This window comes from Buceros rhinoceros, unplaced genomic scaffold (assembly GCF_000710305.1).
Source record: "Buceros rhinoceros silvestris isolate BGI_N320 unplaced genomic scaffold, ASM71030v1 scaffold24146, whole genome shotgun sequence".
NCBI lineage: Eukaryota > Metazoa > Chordata > Aves > Bucerotiformes > Bucerotidae > Buceros > Buceros rhinoceros.
Genome location: NW_010416107.1, coordinates 962 through 1393, shown reverse-complemented (window position 1 = coordinate 1393; position 432 = coordinate 962). Strand labels below are relative to the sequence as shown.

At 68.8% G+C, this 432-nt stretch overlaps 1 protein-coding gene across 1 annotated transcript in view; it reads left to right on the top strand.

Moving 5' to 3' along the window:
• Positions 1–84: 84 nt before the first annotated feature.
• The window catches only part of LOC104494811 (DENN domain-containing protein 4B-like), a gene marked incomplete at its 3' end in the record, with an annotated part of 1303 nt that continues 955 nt past the window's right edge, over positions 85–432 (top strand). Inside the window, 1 exon segment of the mRNA XM_010137692.1 lies at positions 85–426. Coding sequence (XP_010135994.1) covers positions 85–426 — 342 coding nt within the window.

Here is a 432-nt window from a genome sequence, read left to right as displayed (position 1 = left end):
GAGCTTCCCGTGCCCGCTGGCCAGCGCCGGGGTGTCCCTCATCCCGCTGTCACCTGTTCCCCCTGCCCCCAGATGCCGTGAGCCATGTCGGACGAGAAGCCCCCGCAGCTCGTGGACTACTTCGTGGTGGCCGGTCTGACAGACACGTCACGGCCGCTGGAGGAGGAGAGCCAGCAGCACCGCCCGGCCCGGCCCAGCAAACCCATCAACGACGTGGCCGTCATCATCCGCTCACAGGGCGAGGAGGTGCCGCATGGCTTCACCTGCATCGAGACCACCACCTCGGGCCACCCCGTGGACCTCAACGCCGGGCTGCTCAACAACCCCCAGATGTTCATATGCTACAAGCGGGGCCAGGACAAGCCCCCCCTCATCGAGCTGGGGTGAGTCCTCGAGGCCGGCGGGGCGAGAGCGAGCTCCCCGGGGGTTCCC